The sequence below is a fragment of the Coregonus clupeaformis genome, unplaced genomic scaffold (genome assembly GCF_020615455.1).
Source record: "Coregonus clupeaformis isolate EN_2021a unplaced genomic scaffold, ASM2061545v1 scaf0288, whole genome shotgun sequence".
In the NCBI taxonomy this organism is placed as follows: Eukaryota; Metazoa; Chordata; class Actinopteri; order Salmoniformes; family Salmonidae; genus Coregonus; species Coregonus clupeaformis.
In genome coordinates, this window is record NW_025533743.1 from 348,568 (window position 1) to 371,753 (window position 23,186).

At 45.2% G+C, this 23,186-nt stretch overlaps 1 protein-coding gene across 1 annotated transcript; it reads left to right on the top strand.

Annotated features, from left to right (window-relative positions):
* Positions 1-1,727: 1,727 nt before the first annotated feature.
* LOC121559760 (mucin-5AC-like) lies at positions 1,728-21,878 on the top strand. The gene is made up of 6 exons (XM_045214630.1): positions 1,728-2,432; positions 3,099-3,276; positions 4,248-4,421; positions 5,134-5,244; positions 15,699-15,952; positions 21,804-21,878. Exons 1-6 carry the CDS (start codon positions 1,728-1,730, stop codon positions 21,876-21,878), a joined length of 1,497 nt encoding a protein of 498 aa, XP_045070565.1.
* The last annotated feature ends 1,308 nt before the right edge of the window (positions 21,879-23,186 follow it).

The following is a 23,186-nucleotide window of genomic DNA, read 5'->3' on the forward strand; positions in this document are numbered from 1 at the left end:
TGTAATGCAAAACACTGGATTGGCTAGGAAACATGGGGACTAACACAGCCAGTGGTTGAATAATGCCAGTTTCCCTTGATGAGAATTAGTTTTATTTTTTTTGCTTATATTGAACTATGAGGATGGGTATGCGTACTATGTTCATGTCAGGCTTATAGTCCTGTAAAGTAAAGCCTTAACAATGTCACTTCTATCTGTCACCAATGTGCTGAGTGTGGTGTTTAGTCCAGGGATATCGGTTTTCTTTTAATATTGTCAGAGAGTCAGCCCAAACATGTCACCTCCAAAAATGTCATTTGATGACATTTGTGTAATTTATACAGAGATCAGACCATTACACAAGTACAGAGCATATTAGGTTTATGTTAAGTTCAATTTGTTTGGTGTATTTTATCACATAGTTGTATAGAATATTCCCCTTTGACTCCGTCAGCCATCTCACCATTTTGTCCCTGTTTTCTTGTACAGATCTGTTCCTGATGGTGATTCTCAGACATTCTCCTGGATCAACTATGAAGTTAAAGTTGTAGCTGTATGTTTCAAAAGGTTGCTGCCCAACCAAGTCATTTGAAACCCATGGAAGTAAATAGCTATTAATTTTGAGGTGCTTTGAAAACTCAACTTGATATAACTCAGTGGGTATACAGTAAACTCAAACACAGCTGTGCTGAAACATGTCTAAAAAGCCTGGCAGTGTGAAGACAAAGAGTAGACCCTCGTCACAGGGACCCCTGCAGCTGGCCCTCTCCTCAGGGCCTGGGGACCGTAATGGTAACTCCGTGTCGCTCCCTGGTTCCAGTGAGAACAACTGCTCCATCGGCTCAGGAGAGATGGTGATGAGGTGGAACAGCTTCTGTCTGCAGGAGGCTGGCACTCTCACTGTGTCTCTGACTCTGCTGGAGCTATCCACCAGTTCCTCTGCCCACGGCTCCCCTGCCCTGCCTGCTGACCTGGGCCATGGCCTGCTGTCTGTGTCCACCACCACCCTGCCTGACGTCTGTGACGGCCTCCTGGAGAACAGACCCACTGACACCCTCAAAGTAAAGGACAACCCAGGCCCTCAGTGCTGGGGCATGACCTTTATCCAGTCAGATGACCAGGATCTCCCTCCTGAGAGGGATGGCCTGGCACCGCCTGGGTCTCCTGTGGATGCGGATCCCTGTGAGGCAAAGGGTGTACACCAGGGGACCTTTCTGTGTGAGCCAGCCCCATCTGCTGCATGTGGAGGTGCTTCCCCAGCCCTCAGCAGGCGGGCCAGCTCGGAAGCCTATTTCAGTGGAGGATCCACCGAGGGCAGGACCTTCATGCTGCCAGTCTCAGAGGAGCTGTACCCTTACTGCCGTGCCCAGACCTCCACACCAATGCAGTGTGCTGGGAACAAACCCCTGGACTTCCCCTCCCTAATGGAGTCCCTGTGCACTGGGGAACAAAGTCACACTGGGAGCCCTGTGGTCCAGACGGCTACAGACCAGCGAGGGCGGCCGCAAAGCTCGCATCCCCAAAACACAGTTTGGTCGCCAGGCTTCCCCCATCATCAGCTAACAGAATCAGCAAATCTGAAATCAACAGGTTTCCCAAAGCCGGATTTCAGCATGTGAGACCCAAGATCATGCTCGAGACCAGCTCATCCGTTGGCATTGGGAAGCCCTGCACCTGTAAAGAATAAGCCAGGGAAACCAGTCAACCAGCCCTGTAGTAAACCATCTCATGTGAACAGGAACACTCCAATGAGAAACACTCGTAGTAAACTAGCCACAGTGGAAGATGGCCCCCCTAGGGCTGCTGTGGTCCAGAATGCAGTGCCTGATTTCCTGGGAATTACATTTATCCAGGCAGATGACCAAGACCTCTCTTCGGCTGCTGGGTCTCCCATTGGTCCACTTCTTCTTAGTTTGACTGAGGAGGCAGAGTGTCGAGCATCCCTGTCAGCCCCACCAGCACCCAGCAGTCAGGCTAGTAGTCGGGTCAGCTCAGAGGCCGAGCACGTGGCTTCTAACTGTGGAGGAGGACCCGCTCCAGTGCTGCCTGGAAACCAGACCTTCTGTTTCCCATCTCCCACAGAGTCACCCTCCAAAGAGCAGCGAGCTGACCCTACACCAGCCCTGGCCAGTACTGGCAAGGCTGGCAACAAGGAGGAAGTGCCACACAGGACGAGACAATGCTCCGTCTCCTCAGCCTCCTCACCATCCAATCAGGACAAGGCACCAGTGTCAGCACGGCGGTCCCGCTGCTGTTCGGAGAGTTCCTCCACTACATCTACACCACACAGGGAGTCCAGAGCTTCCCCTAGCAGCTCAGCTAGCTTCATCATCCCCAAGGTCTACGTCCACCTGGGACAGAGCCAGGCCAGACCAGCCAGCCACAACAGCACTGCCACTACCCACAACAAACAGCCTGAGACCAAGAAGGAAGCAGAAGAGGGAAGCAGCAAGGTTAAGAAAATCTGCCTGTAAGTAAATGCAAGTGTCTTGTGCCCTAAACGTAACGTAGAATAAATGCGTTTTGGCTTGTTTAATCAAATCCAAGTATGATGAAATGTGCATAAAATATATTATTCATTAGAATAACTGCAGCATATAATACACTACTTTGTTTAATTTTCTAACATTGTAGATGAATGGGCTTGTGAAGGTCCATGTGATCGTTTTGAAAGTAATAATTTTTCATCATTAGGCAGATCTGAGATATTATTATTAAGTAGACCACAGACGTCCAGTTTTTCCAAGGCCCTCCTTATGAGGGGTTTCCATCTAAAAAAGCAGGCTTTTTAGATGGAAATGTAGTACTTTAAATCGGTTTTAATTATCCCTCGGAGAGAAGAGGCAAGACTGCTGCTCAGCTGGAGTCTAGCAAACACACACCATGTGCTCTGAGAGTGTTTTTAGAGGAGGGGAAAAACTGAGAGAGAGGTGTCCGGGACTGGCATGAATCGCAGGGGGTAAAGTACACTAGCAGCTTGGTTCTGTTGCCTGCAACGTGTTTGTCTTAGTTCCCAGTGAGCTGGGTCTCTCTGTTTATGGCCCACGGTGAGGAGCGGGAACGCGCTGTCTGGGCCTGTTGAGTGGGACTCTGGGAGTGATGGGTTGCTCTTGTTGCAGACGGCCTCCTCTAAGACCGCGGCGGGAGCAACGGCAGCAGGAGGAGCTGCGTGTGACAGGATTAAGAGTAGACCATCCCTCAACAGAGCCAGAGGAGCGCCTGCCTCAGCCTCCCAGGCTCTCCCTCCAGCAGCCAGGCTGAGCCAGGGAAGAGATGTCTGCAGCAGTGCCTCCGGAGGTATGTGTTCGCCACGGGCCAAACAGAGCACCGCATCAGGGAAGAGCATTCTCCAACAGACATAGTTAAATTCAAGTTAGAATACAATGTAAAACGTTTGCTGCTCTGTGAGAGTTCTATAAGACTAGATTCACACCGAGCTTTTGCATTAGTGCTTTGCTCTCTCTCTCACATAGAGTAAAAGTGACATCTCATCCAGAGGATAGTGTAAACATTGGCTGCGGTACAGAGTTAATACCTTTTTCTAATCCAGACTGCCTGCCTTTGAATAAGCACCGGCCTAATGATTTCCTAGGCATTTCCTCTGTAATGTAAACAGTGAGCTATCCTGTTATCGTTTAGTCAGGTCTGTATGTCTAGCAGTGTGTATAAGCACCAGAGGACTGACCAGCTGCACAGTGTTTTGGATTTGTGTGGTGGTTTATGTAACTGATGCTGTACCCTAGAAGTCTAATATTCTGCCGCTGCACAGTGTTTCTGAAAAATTAGTAACCATGAGGAAATGATAGGTGCCACACAATTTGGCACTCAGCTTTGTGCTCTTATTTGACACCAGTCATTCATGTAACCTGCTTATGTAACTCCATCAGAGGGGTATTGGGTGGCGTAACAGGCCTGATGTGGAGCAAGGCTAAGCCTGTCTGTCTGCTATCCAACCTGCTTAGGGCAATTATTATATTTCTACCAGTGCTCTGATCTGGCATGAACAAAAGCACCAGTCAGTTCACCCTTTGCCTTGACCATGGCTCATAACAGCTGATCTCTGACTAGTTACCAGATGGACTACTGAACACAAGGACTGGGGCACTTTGAGTACAGTTGAAATGTTGTCTGTGTATTGTGGTGCAGCCTTATGAAAACATGTAGGAGCAGAATATACTGTTACACCCTGCAGGCTTTCTTTCTTTACACTTCTGCCTCTGATTTCTGCGTCTCAATGCTGATCTCTCTACCAATGTTTTGTCACATAGGTCATCCGAGGTCCCAGACAGAGGTTGGAACCTCCTCAGCCAACGGCAGCACTAAGCCCAGAGTCACTGGTTCCAGACTCCGCCAGCCCTCTACTGCTGTCTCCTCCTCCAGACTGCCCTACAAGTCCCAGGGTGTCCCCAAGAGCATCCCTTCCAAGGCCACAGTGTTAAAAGGTAGACTCCTCTCACACCCAGGGAGTAACATAGGACCTGGTGAGATGGGATTCTCATACAGACATAGTTATCCACAAAACCAACAAGTGACTAACAACTATTCTATTGGCTTTTTCCCCCCAAGGTTTTTTTTTTTTTTCTTCCTGAAGGAATGAATCCCCTCTCAATTTCTGTTTTCTGAATCCCTCAATCTCCCAAATTCTAATCAGATTAGTTGTTAGTCTGTTTTGTGTTTCACCTAAAATCCCATAATGCAGCGCAAATAAGATGGAGCCTGTCTAGATTCAAAACATCTGCTATCAAATCCCTGGAAGGGAAATTTGGGTGATTTAGGAAATAGATTAGAGAACCAAAATGCTGACTTGAAGCTTTGTTTAGATGCGTCAACAGGGTGCTGATGGACACTGTTAAAACACACTTATGTGCAGTTTGATTAGATTAAACATTCATTTTATCCAGGAGTCTGATAAGATGTGTACTGATCAAACACCTTTTAAAATGTGTTTAGCTGAGTTCCCATCAGTAGCCCCTGTCCTCTACGTATGAGGCATCAGCCTTTAAATGTAATTCAGCAGGCACAACTAGCTTTGATGCAGCTGTTCTCAGTCCCTTCATAGCCAGGGTACAGTGTCTTATTGGTGTGTGTGTGTGTGTGTGATGGGTCGAATCCACTCAAACCCTGAGCCTCATCTGAAGCTTTTATTATTCACAGCAGGATGCAAAACTACAGCGTCGACCAATCAGGTGCCCTCAAGGTCCAGAGCCAGCCCTCTGAAAAGAACTGCTTCATCAAGACGTCTTCGTCCTGCCGCTGTATTACCTGGTGAGATGGTTATTTTAGTTACCGACAGTATTGACACTTTGTGTTGGAAAAGAGTTGAACTTCCCAACTCCATAAGCCTATCTGAGATGTAGATTTTCATTTTTTGTATGTGGTCAATGGTCATATCCATACATGATTGCCAGAATGTGTGAAACTGTGCATGTTTGAGGTTCTGAATTCTGACTAGATTATTCTAAACCAAACCTTTTCTGGAGAGCTGTGGCCAATATGCCGTAGGCACACATAATGAGGACTCTCAGCAGGAACATTTCCTCTAAATGGAAACATGTTTTTTATGTTCTGTGTTTCTTTTTTTGTAAACGTTATTTAAATGAAATACTCAGTGGGATTTCTCTTGACAATCATGTTGATTTCAGAAATATGTTTTTCATGTTGGATTTGTGTGTGTGTGTGTACACATTTTACTATACTTGTGAGTACCATAAGTCCTCAAAAGAATAGTAAACAAACTAATATTCAGAGAACAAAGGACATTTTGCCGGTCCTCACTTGTAAAAAAAGTAAAATGTTAGGTTTAGGGATTAAGTTTAGGGTTAGAATTAGGGTTGGGGTTCAAATTAGGGTTAGGAATTATGGTTAGGGGAAAATATGATTTTGAATGGGAATCAATTGTTGGTCCCCAAAAAGTCCTCGCAAGTATAGTAAGACATAGCTGTGTGTGTTGTATTTGTGGAGAGTGTACGCATGAGAGCACTCTTCGTCTTACATGCAGAGAGAGACCCACTGCTCCAGTTTCAGCCTGACATGTGGGTTATTTTCAGCAGTAGTCACTAGGTTGAGCTGTGGGAATGTTGTGACGGAGGACAAATCCCACATAAAATTCTCATCAGATTTTTTTTTTTTTAATGCATCCTTTTTTTGTTTGGGCAAATAAAGCCAAATAAGGTTTCCCTCAAACATTACATTGAGATGGCACTTGTTTTTGAGTGACATTAATTGTCAGCATGGCAACTCCTGAAACAAGGCCCAGAGTAGGTCGTTGTAGGTGATCCCCTTATAAGGTAGTCATTATTTGATTATTAAATTTACACCATGAACCTTAGATTTAACCCTCTGACATGCTGAGTAACCATTAAAGGTTACTTCTCTTACCTAGATGATACAATGCAGTAGGGTTGCACGATATGGACAAATCTAATTGCAATTTGTTTGACCAAATATTGCGATTAAATTGATCAAAACACTTGGGTGAACTGTTGGAATCATATACACTGAACCAAAATGTAAATGCAACCTGCAACAATTTCAAAGATTTTACTGAGTTACAGTTTATATAAGGAAATCAGTCAATTGAAATAAATTAATTAGGCCCTAATCTATGGATTTCACATGACTGGGAATACAGATATGCATCTGTTGGTCACAGATACTTTTGGTCATGTAGTGTATGTGGACACCTGCTTGTTGAACATCTCATTCCAAAATCATGGGCATTAATATGGACTTGGTCCCCCCTTTGCTGCTATAACAGCCTCCACTCTTCTGGGAAGGCTTTCCACTAGATGTTGGAACATTGCTGCGGGCACTGATGTTGGGCGATTAGGCCTGGCTTGCAGTCGGCGTTCCAATTCATCCCAAAGGTGTTCGATGTGGTTGAGGTCATGGCTCTGTGCAGGCCAGTCAAGTTCTTCCACACCGATCTCGACAAACCATTTCTGTATGGACCTCGCTTTGTGCACGGGGGCATTGTCATGCTGAAACAGGAAAGGACCTTCCCCAAACTGTTTCCACAAAGTTGGAAGCACAGAATCGTCTAGAATGTCATTGTATGCTGTAGCGTTAAGATTTCCTTTCACTGGAACTAAGGGGGCCTAGCCCGAACCATGAAAAACAGCCCCAGACCATTATTCCTCCTCCACCAAACATTACAGTTGGCACTATGCATTGGGGCAGGTAACGTTCTCGTGGCATCCGCCAAACCCAGATTAGTCCATCGGACTGCCAGATGGTGAAGCGTGATTCATCACTCCAGAGAACGCGTTTCCACTGCTCCAGAGTCTAATGGCGGCGAGATTTACACCACTCCAGCCGACACTTGGCATTGCGAATGGTGATCTTAGGCTTGTGTGTGGCTGCTCGGCCATGGAAACCCATTTCATGAAGCTCCCGACGAACAGTTCTTATGCTGACATTGCTTCCAGAGGCAGTTTTGAACTCTGTAGTGAGTGTTGCAACCGAGGACAGACGATTTTTACACGCTGCATGCTTCAGCACTCGGTGGTCCTGTTCTGTGAGCTTGTGGCCTGCCACTTTGCGGCTGAGCCGTTGTTGCTCCTAGATGTTTCCACTTCACAATAATAGCACTTACAGTTGACCGGGGCAGGTCTAGCAGGGCAGAAATTTGACGAACTGACTTGTTGGAAAGGTGGCATCCTATGACGGTGCCACGTTGAAAGTCACTGAGCCCTTCAGTAAGGCCATTCTACAGCCAATGTTTGTCTATGGAGATTGCATTGCTGTGTGCTCGATTTTATACACCTGTCAGCAACGTGTGTGGCTGAAATAGCCGAAGGGGTGTCTACATACGTGTGTGTGTGTACCTATGGGCGTGGATCAGAAAACCAGTCAGTATCTGGTGTGACCACCATTTGCCCCATGCAACGCGACATCTCCTTCGCATAGAGTTGATCAGGCTGTTGATTGTGGCCTGTGGAATGTTGTCCCACTCCCCTTCAATGGCTGTGCTTAGTTGCTGGATATTGGCGGGAACTGGACACGCTGTTGTACACGTTGACCCAGAGCATCCCAAAAATGCTCAATGGGTGACTGGTGAGTATGCAGGCCATGGAAGAACTGACATTTTCAGCTTCCAGGAATTGTGTTGCGACATGGGGCCGTGCATTATCATGCTGAAACACGAGGTGATGGTGTCGGATGAATGGCATGACAATGGGCCTCAGGATCTCGTCACGGTGTCTCTGCATTTAAATTGCCATCGATAAAAAGATTTGAAAATGTTGTGATTTTTTTGAAGGGTTTTATCTAGTGTTATCCAAGTCAGAACCTAATCAGTAACTAACCTCTTCTTGAGCTGGGGATCACTTAGCCCATCTCTTAATGTGATGTAGATGTTGGAAGGAAGGAGTAATGTTTGGCACTAACTGAAGGCTGTATATACAGGTAACTGAAAGAAATAATGGAAACACTTGAGTAAATGAGGGATACAAAGTATATTGAAAGCAGGTGCCTTCACACAGGTCTGGTTCCTGAGTTAATTAAGCAATTGACATCCCATCATGCTTAGGGTTGCGTATAAAAATGCTGGGCAGGCCATTATTTTGGCTACCATGACTATGCCCCCATAGGATGACAATGCCCCCATCCACAGGGCATGAGTGGTCACTGAATGGTTTGATGAGCATGAAAACAATGTAAACCATATGCCTTGGCCGTCTCAGTCATCAGATCTCAACCCAATTGAACACTTATGGGAGATTCTGGAGCGTCTCCTGATACAGCGTTTTCCACCACCATAAACAAAACACCAAATGATGGAATTTGTCATGGAAGGATGGTGTCGCATCCCTCCAATAGAGTTCCAGACTCTTGTAGAATCTATGCCAAGGAACATTGAAGCTGGTCTGTTTCATGGTGGTACAATGCCCTATTAAGACACTTTTATGTTGATGTTTCTTTTATTTGGGCAGTTACCTGTATTTCAATGTGTGCCCCTGTAACAGTCGGTGCCAAGTTATTAATTTGAAAGACCAGGAAAATTATATATAATAACATGGCCTGAGTTAGTTTCTGAATTGAAGTACCTTTTGGAGAGGGGATTGTTCAGAATCAATAGCGTTTCACTTAGCACTTTTACTGGTATTATTCCATCACCCCACAGCCGTACAATAATGTTATTGTGATCAGCCTCTCATCACCCATCATGCATTGTGCTATGGCGTGCCATCGCCTGGTGGCACCAGTAAACCCCACTCTATGGTGTCAGAGTGGGAATAGAATTGCTATAGAGCTAGGAGAAGGAGTGCGTTACAATTTCCATGTTATGTCATCCTCTCCTTATCTGGATACTTGATCAAAATAGTTGTAGGGGCTCTCTTGCCATGGCAGACACCAATTGGATGGCAACAGAAACACCTGTTTTGGGGTTGTCACTAGTTACCACAGCCACAAATGTCTAAATCCCGCCTAGTTCTAGAATTTCTCTTAAAATTTGATTTTAAACCAAACCCTTAACCACACTGCTAACCTTATGCCTAACCTTAAATGAAGACCAAAAATCTGATTTTTAGAATTTTTACGATATAGCCAATTTGTATTTTGTGGCTGTGGTAAGTAGGGACAACCCTGCATTGTCATATATGCACGCATGACTGTACGTCGCTTTGGATAAAAGCGTCTGCTAAATGGCATATTATTATTATAGAGTGCATGGCCAGCTGCCTCTTGGGACGGGTTTGAATAATACAGGTAAAAGAGATTAACATTAATTATTGAAACACTCTGCGGTTATCTGTTGCATAATAATGTCAATTTTTACCCCAGGACTCACTTCCTAAAGGGGGACTGAAATTCCATGACATCATAAAAGTTCCTTCTCCAATCTCCCATGTGGCTATATTAGGGCACTCAAACTGTTTTGAAGAAAGCTTAAGAAATTGTCAGAATCTCAAATTAGTGAACTGATTAGAAACTATGACCTTTACATATTTTCTCCGATACATATTATAATGATTCTACATGTCAGTTTACTCAGAATTGAGACCTATATAAAAATGTGTTCAATAGTATCCACTGCAGTATTTCCAATGCCTGTGTATCATATTGCGTGTGGGCAGGACTATGCTGCATGTATGTGTGTCTCAGGGCAGGTCTTGGCTGCTGCTGCAGTATTGCATTAGTAATCCCCACAGAGTCCAGAGACCAGGGACCTCTGACATCACCAGCAGAGGGCGTCAGACTACATAGAGAACATCTCGCACCACACAGCCCTCCCCTCAATACCACACAGCCCTCCCCTCAATACCACACAGCCCTCCCCTCAATACCACACAGCCCTCCCCTCAAAACCAGCATGGGGCTGGTCAAGCCAACAGCCAGCTTCCAGTATAGACTAAATAAATGGTTGTGCAAGATGTGGCATATTTATGAATGCTACTTCATTTACATGTGAGCTATTATATGATAACTATAGTCTCAATAGAGTGCTTTTCTAGTTTATGTTATTAATAGAATTATTAACAATCGTTTCAGTCAGCAAAATATTATTATCATGAAGTGGTAAACATGGACATTTCTGACACAACAACTCCAGGTTTTGATCCATTAACTTGTACTTCAGGTTGAAACCTTGGAAAGAGGGGTCTACTGAGTGGCGCAGCGGTCTAAGGCACTGCATCGCTGTTCGATCCCAGGCTGTATCACAGCCGGCCGTGACCGGGAGACCATGAGGCGGCGCACAATTGGCCCAGCGTCGTCTGGGTTAGGGGAGGGTTTGGCTGGCCGGCCGTCTGGGATTTCCTTGTCCCATCGCGCTCTAGTGATTCCTTGTGGCGGGCCTGGCGCCTGCAAGCTGACTTCGGTCAGTGTTTCCTCCGACACAGTGGTGCGGCTGGCTTCTGGTTTAAGCGAGCAGTGTGTGAAGAAGCAGTGTGACATGGCAGGGTCGTGTTTCGGAGGACAAATGGCTCTTGACCTTCGCCTCTCCCTAGTACGTAGGGGAGGTGCAGCGATGGGACAAGACTGTAACTACCGATTGGATATCATGAAATTGGGGAGAAAAAGGGGTAAAATAAATAAACAAACCTTGGAAAGAAAGTGTACACAAACGCACTTCAGCCCAGCTTGAACAAAAAAGGTGAATCCAGTGTTTGACTGAGGGACTTGAAAAAATCCAAACAACATTCCTTACCCCAGGACACTTCAACTGTTGACTACATAAAAATGAGCTCTGTGTCTGCATTGATCTGTTTATTAACGAGACAAACAAAACTCTCAGATCAATGCGGACACCGTGCTCCTTTTCCTGTTTCCTGGATAGTCAACCGCTAAGGTGTCCTGGGGTAACACCGTGCTCCTTTTCCTGTTTCCTGGATAGTCAACCGCTAAGCTGTCCTGGGGTAACACCGTGCTCCTTTTCCTGTTTCCTGGATAGTCAACCATTAGGCTGTCCTGGGGTAACACCGTGCTCCTTTTCCTGTTTCCTGGATAGTCGACCGCTAAGGTGTCCTGGGGTAACACCATGCTCCTTTTCCTGTTTCCTGGATAGTCAACCGCTAAGGTGTCCTGGGGTAACACCGTGCTCCTTTTCCTGTTTCCTGGATAGTCAACCATTAGGCTGTCCTGGGGTAACACCGTGCTCCTTTTCCTGTTTCCTGGATAGTCGACCGCTAAGGTGTCCTAGGGTAACACCGTGCTCCTTTTCCTGTTTCCTGGATAGTCAACCGCTAAGGTGTCCTGGGGTAACACCGTGCTCCTTTTCCTGTTTCCTGGATAGTCAACCGCTAAGCTGTCCTGGGGTAACACCGTGCTCCTTTTCCTGTTTCCTGGATAGTCAACCGCTAAGGTGTCCTGGGGTAACACCGTGCTCCTTTTCCTGTTTCCTGGATAGTCAACCGCTAAGGTGTCCTGGGGTAACACCGTGCTCCTTTTCCTGTTTCCTGGATAGTCAACCGCTAATGTGTCTTGGGGTAACACCGTGCTCCTTTTCCTGTTTCCTGGATAGTCAACCGCTAAGGTGTCCTGGGGTAACACTGTGCTCCTTTTCCTGTTTCCTGGATAGTCAACCGCTAAGGTGTCCTGGGGTAACACCATGCTCCTTTTCCTGTTTCCTGGATAGTCAACCGCTAAGGTGTCCTGGGGTAACACCGTGCTCCTTTTCCTGTTTCCTGGATAGTCAACCGCTAAGGTGTCCTGGGGGTAACACCGTGCTCCTTTTCCTGTTTCCTGGATAGTCAACCGCTAAGGTGTCCTGGGGTAACACCGTGCTCCTTTTCCTGTTTCCTGGATAGTCAACCGCTAAGGTGTCCTGGGGTAACACCGTGCTCCTTTTCCTGTTTCCTGGATAGTCAACCGCTAAGGTGTCCTGGGGTAAGGAATGTTGTTTAGAGTCTAAAACCTTATTTCTGTCTCTCGTTAGGGCATTAAAAACCTATTTGGTGTTACCATTTAACCTGAATATCATGTGATATTTTTGGTTTGTGATGTTTGTTCATATGGGGTCCCGTGTGGCTCCATTGGTAGAGCGTGGTGCTTGCAACGCCAGGGTTGTGGGTTTGATTCCCACGGGGGTCCAGTATGAAAAATGTATGCACTCACTACTGTAAGTCACTCTGGATAAGAGCGTCTGCTAAATTACAATGTTAATGTAAATACATTGCATTCGGAAAGTATTCAGACCCCCTTGACTTTTTACTTTTTTTTTTTACATTACAGCCTTATTCTAAAATGGATTAAATATAAATAAATCCTAAGCAATCTACACACAATACCCCATAATGACAAAGCAAAAACAGGTTTTTAGAAATGTTTGCAAATGTATTACAAAAACTATAATACCTTATTTACATAAGTATTCAGACCCTTTGCTATGAGACTCGAAATTGAGCTCCGGTGCATCCTGTTTCCATTGATCATCCTTGATTTGAAGTCCACCTGTGGTAAATTCAATTGATTGGACATGATTTGGAAAGGCACACACTTGTCTATATAAGGTCCCACAGTTGACAGTGCATGTCAGAGCAAAAACCAAGCCATGAGGTCGAAGGAATTGTCCGTAGAGCTCAGAGACAGGATTGTGTTGAGGCACAGATCTGGGGAAGGGTACCAAAACATTTCTGAAGCGTTGAAGGTCCCCAAGAACACAGTGGCCTCCATCATTCTTGAATGGAATAAGTTTTGAACCACCAAGACTCTTCCTAGAGCTGGCCGCCCGGCCAAACCGAGCAGTCGGGGGAGAAGGGCCTTGGTCAGGAAGGGGACCAAGAACCCGATGGTCACTCTGACAGAGCTCCATAGTTCCTCTGTGGAGATGGGAGAACCTTCCAGAAGGACAACCATCTCTGCAGCACTCCACCTATCAGGACTTTATGGTAGAGTGGCCAGACGGAAGCCACTCCTCAGTAAAAGGCACATGACATCCCGTGTGGAGTTTGCCAAAAGGCACCGAAAGGACTCTCAGACCATGAGAAACAAGATTCTCTGGTTTGATGAAACCAAGATTGAACTCTTTGGCCTGAATGCCAAGCGTCACTTCTGGAGGAAACCTGGCACCATCCCTGCGGTGAAGCATGGTGGTGGCAGCATCATGCTGTTGGGAGGTTTTTCAGCGGCAGGGACTGGAAGACTAGTCAGGATCAAGGGAAAGATGAACGGCGCAAAGTATGGAGAGATCCTTGATGAAAACGTGCTCCAGAGCACTCAGTACCTCAGACTGGGGTGAAGGTTCACCTTCCAACAGGACAATGACACTAAGCACATAGCCAAGACAACGCAGGAGTGGCTTCGGGACAAGTCTCTGAATGTCCTTGAGTGGCCCAGCAAGAGCCCGGACTTGAACCCGATCAAACATCTCTGGAGAGACCTAAAAATAGCTGTGCAGCAACGCTCCCATCCAACCTGACAGAGCTTGAGAGGATCTGCAAAGAAGAATGGGAGAAACTCTCCAAATACAGGTGTGCCAAGCTTGTAGCGTCATACCCAAGAAGACTTGAGGCTGTAATTGAGCCAAAAAGGTGCTTCAACAAAGTACTGAGTAAAGGGTCTGAATACTTATGTCAATGTGATATTTCAGTTTATTGTTTTTAATAAATGTGCAAAAATGTCTAAAAACCTGTTTTTGCTTTGGCATTATGGGGTATTGTGTGTAGATTAATGAGGGGGGGAAAACAATCTAATCAATTTTAGAATAAGGCTGTAACCTACCAAAATGTGGAAAAAGTCAAGGGGTCTGAATACTTTCCGAAGGCACTGTATATGGATGTTAAAATGGGGGTTGAAAGCAGTATCCTAACATCCTTTCATGAAGAAGCTCATTAAGGCATACTACTGTAGGTCTGACTAACCTGACCGTCAGAGTCCTTTTGAAATGACACCCTCACTGTTGTGATGTGGTTGGATGCTGCCATCCTTGCCACTTTAAATTTAGCCAGAGTATTGTCCCCTGTATGTTAATCTATGGGCTCATGGGGTAAATATAGTATGTCTGTAAAGGGATATTCATGTTTGAAGCTTCACACATAAGCGTAAGTTTATGTAGGATGTAGATGGTACATTTCTCTGATCGGAGTTTGTCATCGATAGAACTCTACAGTACTCCATACACTCACCAGTCCCATTCAAAACCAGAACACACTATCACGTTTGTTGGTCTTGTGTTTAATTAGGGAGGCCAGTTGTCATCCTAAATCCTCTAAATCTGATACCAGGGTTATGTGACTGGAAGTGTCCCCAGAGGGCATTGGTACAATCTTTCCCTCATTAAAGCTGGTATTCCTGTTATGTCTAAGCCTGTCCTCACTGTCCCATTACATACTTTCCCTCAACAGAACGAGGCAAGCAGCATCTAGTGTCTTACAGCTTGCCAGCCGCAGGTGTCCAATATCAATGATACGTTCTCAAACACACCGTATCTAACGCATCTGCTTCTGTTTTACCTCATGGCAACACTTTGTAGTAACACGCCTATAGCTTTAGAGTCAGTCTCCTTTAACTTCTAAGAAGCTATGGCAGGGCTTACATAGCCCTCTGTTCATTAGTGGGATACATGCGGTTATTATGCAGAGGGGTGTTATATTTATAAAGCTCATGTAAATCAAAACCACTGGCACGGCCCTGCTAAAATAAGCGGGCTCTGGCGACCACTGAGTCCGTCCAGAGAGCAGAGCAGGAGGATGATTGAATCAGGATATGGAGATGTAATCTCATTCGGGGGATCCATTTTACTGTGTGGTTGGGGCTGGAAGAGTGGAGCATCTCTCTCCTTCTCTTTCTCTGGGAAATAATGGCTCTGTGAATCATCTTTCTGCTGCTAAGGGCTCTGTGGACAGGACAGTGCCACTGTCCCATATGCCATCTTTACTGGACAGACAGCCATCCTGTATGGGCTGGAGCTGGGCTAGTGTTACTGGACAGACAGCCATCCTGTATGGGCTGGAGCTGGACTAGTGTTACTGGACAGACAGCCATCCTGTATGGGCTGGAGCTGGGCTAGTGTTACTGGACAGACAGCCATCCTGTATGGGCTGGAGCTGGGCTAGTGTTACTGGACAGACAGCCATCCTGTATGGCCTGGAGCTGGCCTAGTGTTACTGGACAGACAGCCATCCTGTATGGGCTGGAGGCTGGAGCTAGACTGGACAGTAGTCTCTGGCTGGAGTTTATGGGGTGAAACTGTATCTAGTCTTCTACAGGGATCATGGAGGGGGAAATGATGATGCTGAACATTGTAACAACACTGAACGCTGAATGTTCTCTTGTAGTGGACAAGAACAGACCGAGGGCGACAACACGGAGCCACCCACAGCCTCAACAGCGGTCACCAGTACCATCGCTGCCCCAGAGCAATAGGCATCCAGACCTGGTGCTGGCGGAGGGCAGTGCAGCGGGCACGGAGAGCTACCGGGCACCGTGCGAGAGGAACAACCAGAGCCTCCAGCAGCTCCAGGGACTCCTGGCTGCCAGTAACAGGAAATGTGAGGCCATTGTGGTGGTGCTGCAGCAGACCCTGGCAGAGGTAGGAAACACACCTTTAATGTTTCTGTATGGATGTCTTAACCTTAACCATACATGTTTATTTATTCTTCTTTTTTTTTATTTTATTTTTTTATTAGGGGGTAGATCAGCTTTAATATTGCAGATAGATTGTAACTTCCATCAATGTAATTTTCTGCATCACTTCCAATACCCCGTGTGTGTGTGTGTACATACATACCCTTAAAAAAATAATATTTCCCTTTATTACTTTCCAACCCCACCACCCTCCCCTAATTGTAGTAAACTAGTGAACAACAATGCTTAGGCCTCTACTTCCAGCTTATACATACTATATACATTTTATGGACACAGTCAATTTTACAATAATTCTATTGTTTGTTTTTACTCCTGAACTTCCTCAACCTCTCCGATCATTTTCATGATGTCCATCCGGTGTGCTTCTATATACCATATCTTTCTAACTGTGCTCTTCCACAAAAGCTCTCAACCTATAACCTATATACTTATTATGGACACAGTTTGCTTTACATTAGTTGTTATTAGTCCCATCCTTCAGCTCCATTCAACACCTCCCATCTATCTCTTAACACCATCCATATTGGATTTATATTTGCCATATATTTTTCAACTATACTGTGATGTTTCACAAAAGTTCTGAACCCTTCTATTCTCATTGTTTCTACAGATTGTAAATTGAAAATAAACATTTTTGCTAAAAGGATTATTATATTATTGATCGATTGACTATGACTTTTCAGATCACCCAGTAATGCTATCTGCAAGGTTAGCTCCAGGTAAATATTGCAATCCTTCAGCCATTCCTGGACCTGTGACCAAAAACAAGCTACAAATGGACAGTACCAAAACAAATGATCTAATGATTCTGTCTCTTCCAAGCAAAATCTGAATTGAAAGATTCTAAGTTTTGAATCCGGCGTCATTTTGCGTTTCAGTTCATAAACACTATGCCATGGAATCGGTACGTCAAAAATCTCTTCCCAACTATTTTGCAATCTATATGGGACGGCTGTCAATCCTTTGGTCCTTAAATGAAACTGGTATACTTTTTTTATTTATCACAATTTTCTTTAACCAATTACAGTGGGGAGAACAAGTATTTGATACACTGCCGATTTTGCAGGTTTTCCTACTTACAAAGCATGTAGAGGTCTGTAATTTTTATCATAGGTACACTTCAACTGTGAGAGACGGAATCTAAAACAAAAATCCAGAAAATCACATTGTATGATTTTTAAGTAATTAATTTGCATTTTATTGCATGACATAAGTATTTGATACATCAGAAAAGCAGAACTTAATATTTGGTACAGAAACCTTTGTTTGCAATTACAGAGATCATACGTTTCCTGTAGGTCTTGACCAGGTTTGCACACACTGCAGCAGGGATTTTGGCCCACTCCTCCATACAGACCTTCTCCAGATCCTTCAGGTTTCGGGGCTGTCCCTGGGCAATACGGACTTTCAGCTCCCTCCAAAGATGTTATATTGGGTTCAGGTCTGGAGACTGGCTAGGCCACTCCAGGACCTTGAGATGCTTCTTACGGAGCCACTCCTTAGTTGCCCTGGCTGTGTGTTTCGGGTCGTTGTCATGCTGGAAGACCCAGCCACAACCCATCTTCAATGCTCTTACTGAGGGAAGGAGGTTGTTGGCCAAGATCTTGCGATACATGGCCCCATCCATCCTCCCCTCAATACGGTGCAGTCGTCCTGTCCCCTTTGCAGAAAAGCATCCCCAAAGAATGATGTTTCCATCTCCATGCTACAGTTGGGATGGTGTTCTTGGGGTTGTACTCATCCTTCTTCTTCCTCCAAACACGGCGAGTGGAGTTTAGACCAAAAAAGCTCTTTTTTTGTCTCATCAGACCACATGACCTTCTCCCATTCGTCCTCTGGATCATCCAGATGGTCATTGGCAAACTTCAGACGGGCCTGGACATGCGCTGGCTTGAGCAGGGGGACCTTGCGTGCGCTGCAGGATTTTAATCCATGACGGCGTAGTGTGTTACTAATGGTTTTCTTTGAGACTGTGGTCCCAGCTCTCTTCAGGTCATTGACCAGGTCCTGCCGTGTAGCTCTGGGCTGATCCCTCACCTTCCTCATGATCATTGATGCTCCACGAGGTGAGATCTTGCATGGAGCCCCAGACCGAGGGTGATTGACCGTCATCTTGAACTTCTTCCATTTTCTAATAATTGCGCCAACAGTTGTTGCCTTCTCACCAAGCTGCTTGCCTATTGTCCTGTAGCCCATCCCAACCTTGTGCAGGTCTACAATTTTATCCCTGATGTCCTTACACAGCTCTCTGGTCTTGGCCATTGTGGAGAGGTTGGAGTCTGTTTGATTGAGTGTGTGGACAGGTGTCTTTTATACAGGTAACGAGTTCAAACAGGTGCAGTTAATACAAGTAATGAGTGGAGAACAGGAGGGCTTCTTAAAGAAAAAGTAACAGGTCTGTGAGAGCCGGAATTCTTACTGGTTGGTAGGTGATCAAATACTTATGTCATGCAATAAAATGCAAATTAATTACTTAAAAATCATACAATGTGATTTTCTGGATTTTTGTTTTAGATTCCGTCTCTCACAGTTGAAATGTACCTATGATAAAAATTACAGACCTCTACATGCTTTGTAAGTAGGAAAACCTGCAAAATCGGCAGTGTATCAAATACTTGTTCTCCCCACTGTATGTTCTTTAATGCAAGGCCGACAGACAAGTTCCTTACTTTTTCCCCCTTCCACTTTCCTCTTCCATTGTTGCGGTAATACTGCAATTATTTGGTTGTAATTTTGGGTAGAGCAGACATTTCCATATGTTTTTGTTAGCTGCATGTGCGACAACTCCACCAGTCCTACCTATGATATTATATATTTTTTTATCAATCAGTATATTTGAGTTTGACCACTATTTGTTGCATTATTTGTTCTGTCGTTTCTGGAGGATTCAATTGAAATTGCAACCAACGTTCTATGGCTTGTTTTAGAAATAGTGATATTTGGGAGATGATTTCCTTTTCAAATAACTGAAAGTGAGAGTTTGTAATCTGAATAAAGGGAAAAAGGCCATTCTTGAACATGGGGTGAGACAATCTTACTAATTTGCTAGAGAAACAGTTCGGATTTAAGTATAACTTTTGTATGACTGAAGCTTTTAGTGATAGGTCTAATGCTTTAATATTTAATAATTTCTGTCCTCCGAATTCATATTCATTATATAAATAAGCCTGTTTAATTTTGTCTGACTTGCCGTTCCAAATAAAAGTGAATATTTTTTTCTCATATAATTTAAAAAACTGTTTGCAAGGCAAATAGGTAAACTGGGATAATACTAAAGCGTTCATCAGGGTGATTTTTCCACAAATTGACAGGTATTTACCTTTCCATGGTAGCAAGATCTTATCTATTTTTGCTAACTTTCTATTAAAATGTCTTGGAGTGAGATCATTTATTTCCTTTGGGATATGTATTCCGAGTATATCAACATCACCTTCAGACCATTTTATTGGTAAACTACATGGTAATGTACAAATTGTATTTTTTTTAGTGATCCGATACGTAATATAGTACATTTATCATAATTTGGTTGTAATCCTGAGAGGTTAGAAAATGTATGTAACCTTAACCATACACTTAACAAAGACACTGAATTCTGGTAAGGGAGTTACTGTTGCTTTTAATACTGATAGAATTGAGGACATTGAGACACTAGTGTAATTTAGGACATTAGATTACATTGTGGTTCTTAATCATGTTGCTGACACTGCTTGGTCAGATAGGACTGGGGTTGGTATGAACTGGGGTTGGTATGAACTGGGGTTGGTATGAACTGGGGTTGGTATGAACTGGGGTTGGTATGAACTGGGGTTGTGTTCAGCTCACTGTTTTTTGTTCTCATGTGATATGATATGAGTGATATGATTGGAACTTTACACCTTCCCACGGTGCACTACAGATGAGCTTATCCTATCAGCAACTCTCCTCTCCCTGGCTGACTATACTGTACACCCCAGCCCACCCTAACCCAGACCAACAGAACACAGCCCACCTCAGCCACCACCCTAACCCAGACCAATCCACCCTAACCCAGACCAATCCACCCTAACCCAGACCAACAGAACACAGCCCACCTCAGCCACCACCCTAACCCAGACCAATCCACCCCTAACCCAGACCAATCCACCCCTAACCCAGACCAACAGAACACAGCCCACCTCAGCCACCACCCTAACTCCAGACCAATCCACCCTAACCCAGACCAACAGAACACAGCCCACCTCAGCCACCACCCTAACCCAGACCAATCCACCCCTAACCCAGACCAACAGAACACAGCCCACCTCAGCCACCACCCTAACCCAGACCAATCCACCCTAACCCAGACCAACAGAACACAGCCCACCTCAGCCACCACCCTAACCCAGACCAGTCCACCCTAACCCAGACCAACAGAACACAGCCCACCTCAGCCACCACCCTCCCTCATGTTGGTTGCCGCAGCACAAATTATGGTCATAGTAGAGGCTTTCTACTAATATTATTGTTATTATTATTAATAGATTTGATATAGTGCTTTTCATACAGAATCTCATGAACTCATGCTTAGGCTATACAATTGAGTACAGTTTAACAACTAGTTGTGGAACTCTTGGCCAGATATTGTATTTTCAGCTCAATACTAATACATAATATGCTGTATGTTTCTTCTACCATTACAGGATACTGGGTGATGTCATTGGCATGTTTTCATTAGATTTCCAGTCCATGTCTCCATAAACACAGTGTAAAAACAGCCACTATCAGGCCCCTGCTGGGGCTACATAGCCTATGGTTCGCTACACTATATATACAAAAGGATGTGGACACCCCTTCAAATTAGTAGATTCGGCTATTTAAGCCACACCCATTGCTGACAGGTGTATAAAATCGAGTACACAGCCATGCAATCTCTGAGGTTCAGGAGAGTAACAGGGCCTGAGGTTCAGGACAGTAACAGGGCCTGAGGTTCAGGACAGTAACAGGGCCTGAGGTTCAGGACAGTAACAGGGCCTGAGGTTCAGGACAGTAACAGGGCCTGAGGTTCAGGACAGTAACAGGGCCTGAGGTTCAGGACAGTAACAGGGCCTGAGGTTCAGGACAGTAACAGGGCCTGAGGTTCAGGACAGTAACAGGGCCTGAGGTTCAGGACAGTAACAGGGCCTGAGGTTCAGGACAGTAACAGGGCCTGAGGTTCAGGACAGTAACAGGGCCTGAGGTCCTCCTCAGTTGGTGCTGTGTCTGGTGGATTTGTTGAGGAGTAGGAGACCGGTTAGTGGGGGATTCCTTCTGCGTCAGTTTGGGAGGAGCACTGCAGCTAGGGCTGCCTCTGTAAAGATGGGGAGAGAGAAAGAGAAGGTGAAGGAGCTTGTGTTGCATTTGCTGGTAAAGTAAATATATTTGTATGCTGTAGAATAGCATTTGTTAGAGTAGGAGCAATGCAACTGTGATATTTGGCTCAATATCCTGTTAATGAAATGAAGTTGAGGAGATGGAGCTCACATACACTACTGAAGCTGTTACTGTCATTGGATTTATCCCAGAGGTACTGTATCTAACCCTAACCCAGAGGTACTTGTCATCAATCTTCAATATGCGTCTGATGTGTGCATCTAAAATGGCAGTATATTATTCTAAAGGAGATCTTCAAGGATATTGAATTGAAAGCTGTTATACAAATTCATTTTTTTAGGTTATTCTTATTGAACTGTTGTGTTTGTGTGTGGGGGGGCGTGGCTCAAGCCTGTTGCAGTGTGCCAGCGAACCAAAGCCCCAAACTGAGTTTTTAAATGATGACTAACAGTGTGTTTGTTTCCCAGCGTGATGAGGTCATTAAGCAGCGCAGGGACCTGTCCCAGGAACTGATGACCTTGCAGGGAGAGCTGGGTAAGTAAGGTCACCACAGAGACAACCCTAACCGCTCCGGGGTTAACCTTCCCCCAGGTACAGATCTAGAATCAGCTTCCCTCCCCCAATCCTAACCTTAACCATTAGTGGGGAAATTATAAACTGACCCAAGATCAGCATCTAGGGCACACTTCAATACTTCACTACGTTAACTTAAGCTATCACTACGGCTAACACTACACAGATGGGGCTCATTGCTACTCTGTTTTGTTTGTGCAGCTCTTATTTGTCAGAGCACTTGGTACTAGGCTCAGATCAACCCTTACTTAGCACTAGGCTCAGACCAATCCTTACTTAGCACTAGGCTCAGATCAACCCTTACTTAGCACTAGGCTCAGATCAACCCTTACTTAGCACTAGGCTCAGACCAACCCTTACTTAGCACTAGGCTCAGACCAACCCTTACTTAGCACTAGGCTCAGACCAACCCTTACCTAGCACTAGGCTCAGACCAATCCTTACTTAGCACTAGGCTCAGACCAACCCTTACTTAGCACTCAGGCTCAGACCAACCTTTACTTAGCACTGAGGCTCAGACCAACCCTTACTTAGCACTAGGCTCAGACCAACCCTTACTTAGCACTAGGCTCAGACCAATCCTTACTTAGCACTAGGCTCAGACCAATCCTTACTTAGCACTAGGCTCAGACCAATCCTTACTTAGCACTAGGCTCAGTCCAACCTTTACTTAGCACTAGGCTCAGACCAATCCTTACTTAGCACTAGGCTCAGACCAATCCTTACTTAGCACTAGGCTCAGAACAAACCTTACTTAGCACGAGGCTCAGACCAACCCTTACTTGGCACTAGGCTCAGACCAACCCTTACTTAGCACTAGGCTCAGACCAACCCTTACCTAGCACTAGGCTCAGACCAACCCTTACTTAGCACTAGGCTCAGACCAACCTTTACTTAGCACTAGGCTCAGACCAACCCTTACTTAGCACTAGGCTCAGACCAACCCTTACTTAGCACTAGGCTCAGACCAATCCTTACTTAGCACTAGGCTCAGACCAACCCTTACTTAGCACTAGGCTCAGACCAACCTTTACTTAGCACTAGGCTCAGACCAACCCTTACTTAGCACTAGGCTCAGACCAACCCTTACTTAGCACTAGGCTCAGACCAACCCTTACTTAGCACTAGGCTCAGACCAATCCTTACTTAGCACTAGGCTCAGACCAATCCTCACTTAGCACTAGGCTCAGACCAATCCTTACTTGGCACTAGGCTCAGACCAACCCTTACTTAGCACTAGGCTCAGACCAACCCTTACTTGGCACTAGGCTCAGACC

Bases quoted from the DNA above. Each gene is read 5' to 3' on its own strand.
- LOC121559760 (XM_045214630.1), top strand. From the start codon at position 1,728: ATGAGAAACACTCGTAGTAAACTAGCCACAGTGGAAGATGGCCCCCCT. The intron at 4,422-5,133 runs GTAGACTCCTCT...TATTATTCACAG, and splicing joins CAAGGCCACAGTGTTAAAAG to CAGGATGCAAAACTACAGCG. The intron at 15,953-21,803 runs GTAGGAAACACA...TTTGTTTCCCAG, and splicing joins TGCAGCAGACCCTGGCAGAG to CGTGATGAGGTCATTAAGCA.